Raw genomic sequence first — 1,809 nt, forward strand, 5'->3', positions numbered from 1 at the left:
CGTGTTGATGTGAAACGCGCCCGCATCGTCCTCCACCATCGTCACTTTGCCAATGCAGATGAACGGCATGGAGCACACCGCCGCCAGAAGCGCGGGGAGAAGCAGCACACGTGCCTGCAGGCATCCTTTTCCCCACATCATCACTGCCTTCTTCCTTTCTTCGTCTTCGTGGATGCGCCTTGTTGCCTGGATGGGGGCCGGTCTGCTGTCCTGAGGAGAGAAGAGACAGTCGTCTTTCTTGCCTGTTCACGGGTCCACGCAAAACGCTCGAAACCGGTGTTTGATGAACAGGACCAACGATCCCAGAAACCAATCGTCTCTTGGTCTTGCGTTTGGTGTGTGTGCGTGTGTGTGTGTGTGTGTGTGTGTGTGTGTGTGTGTGTGTGTGTGTGTGTGTGTGTGTGTGTGTGTGTGTGTGTGTGTGTGTGTGTGTGTGTGTGTGTGTGTGTGTGTGTGTGTGTGTGTGTGTGTGTGTGTGTGTGTGTGTGTGTCGACGTGCACGCTCTCTTCTCCAACCACACGACATCATCACCACCTCCCATTTTCTTGTGTGTCTTTGCTCACATGGTTCCCTTCCTCCTCTCAACACCACCCACACTCGCTTTTGTCCTTCCTTCTGCGGTTGCAACACAGGGCCTTGAGTTGGGAGCTATCGTTACAACACCAGCGAACTGACAACAGCTGCCATGTAATGACCATCCAGCCACGCTTGTGCGGTTGTGGAAGCAGCAACACCAACACACACCACACCACAAACAAGCCAGCGATGAGCAACGTGAGTGCATCTCTGCACATGTATGTGTGTAAGCTGCGCACCGCACCAGTGTGCTTTTTTTGTGCTCGCTGTCTTTGTTGCCCCTGTCTCCCCTTGTTGTCCCACATCAATGTGCATGCATGTGTGTCGTGCGGCTGCCTGCTTTGCCTTGCTTGGTGCGTTGTCTCATTCGTCGTTCTCACACACAACCGCCTGCACACCTGCACATTCTCCACCTTGCAGCTGCTGCTCGTCTTTCCCGCTCTTTCCCGCTCTCCCTGGCAGCCATCTCCCCTCACCACCACCAACAGCAACAGCCAACACACCCTCCACCGCCGATGCTGCAGAGATGTGCATGAGGAGTAGGTGAACACCACCACCACCACCAGCAGCAACAGTCACCGGCGGCAGCAGTGGCAGTGGCGAGTCAGTGCCCAAGCGACAGCAGCAGCGACACGACCACAGCAGTGTTGATGGTGGTCCACAGCCCGTGGTGTAAGGGTGCACAGGGTGCATGCGTGTGTGGGTGTGCGTGTGTGTGTGCGTGCGTGCACGGTGTTGGAGATGACAGCATCAAGAAGAAGGACACAGCGTGGAAGGGACTTTGAGGACTCCGTTGTGTACTCGTGCCACTCCGGTAACGTCGTTTACAACACCACATCCGGCAGCACGCTCACCACGCTCCTTCCGCCAGACAGTACGCCTGCCTACATGACCTCGTTCACCCGCACGTGCCGGGCCGATCAGACCTACACCAACACGGAGCTGGCGTGTCGTGACGTCAACGAGTGCGACCCAGACGCGTATGCAGCCTACACGGCCGCAACCGGCAACAGCGCCCAACAAGAGCAGTCGTTCAGCACGGCGTGCCAAGACGCATGCACCAACACAATTGGGTCGTTTGAGTGCTCCTGCCCTGCCGGGTTTGAGCTGCAAGCGGATGGGCGCTCGTGCGATGTGCTGTCGTGTGGGCTGCCGCCTTCTCGTCCCTTTGCCACCGTGGCCAGCCAAGACCAGCCCCGCACCTACCAGCAGCAGGCGCTGTACACGTGCGA

The 1,809-nt window shown here is 57.6% G+C and overlaps 2 protein-coding genes across 2 annotated transcripts in view; one reads left to right on the plus strand and one right to left on the minus strand.

The window, feature by feature from the left end:
• Positions 1 to 542, minus strand: part of PTSG_01500 (uncharacterized protein) — a gene marked incomplete at both ends in the record, with an annotated part of 1,783 nt that extends 1,241 nt beyond the window's left edge. Inside the window, 2 exons of the mRNA XM_004997420.1 lie at positions 1 to 210; positions 522 to 542. The exon at positions 1 to 210 is cut by the window's left edge and continues 760 nt beyond it. Of these exons, the coding sequence (XP_004997477.1) occupies positions 1 to 210; positions 522 to 542 (231 nt within the window). The remainder of the gene's footprint in view (positions 211 to 521) is intronic.
• A 724-nt stretch (positions 543 to 1,266) lies between these two features.
• The window catches only part of PTSG_01501 (uncharacterized protein), a gene marked incomplete at its 3' end in the record, with an annotated part of 4,112 nt that continues 3,569 nt past the window's right edge, over positions 1,267 to 1,809 (plus strand). Inside the window, exon 1 of the mRNA XM_004997421.1 lies at positions 1,267 to 1,803. Within this exon, the coding sequence (XP_004997478.1) occupies positions 1,319 to 1,803 (485 nt within the window). The 5' untranslated portion in view covers positions 1,267 to 1,318. The remainder of the gene's footprint in view (positions 1,804 to 1,809) is intronic.

This window comes from Salpingoeca rosetta (genome assembly GCF_000188695.1).
Source record: "Salpingoeca rosetta unplaced genomic scaffold supercont1.4, whole genome shotgun sequence".
NCBI classification, from domain to species: domain Eukaryota; class Choanoflagellata; order Craspedida; family Salpingoecidae; genus Salpingoeca; species Salpingoeca rosetta.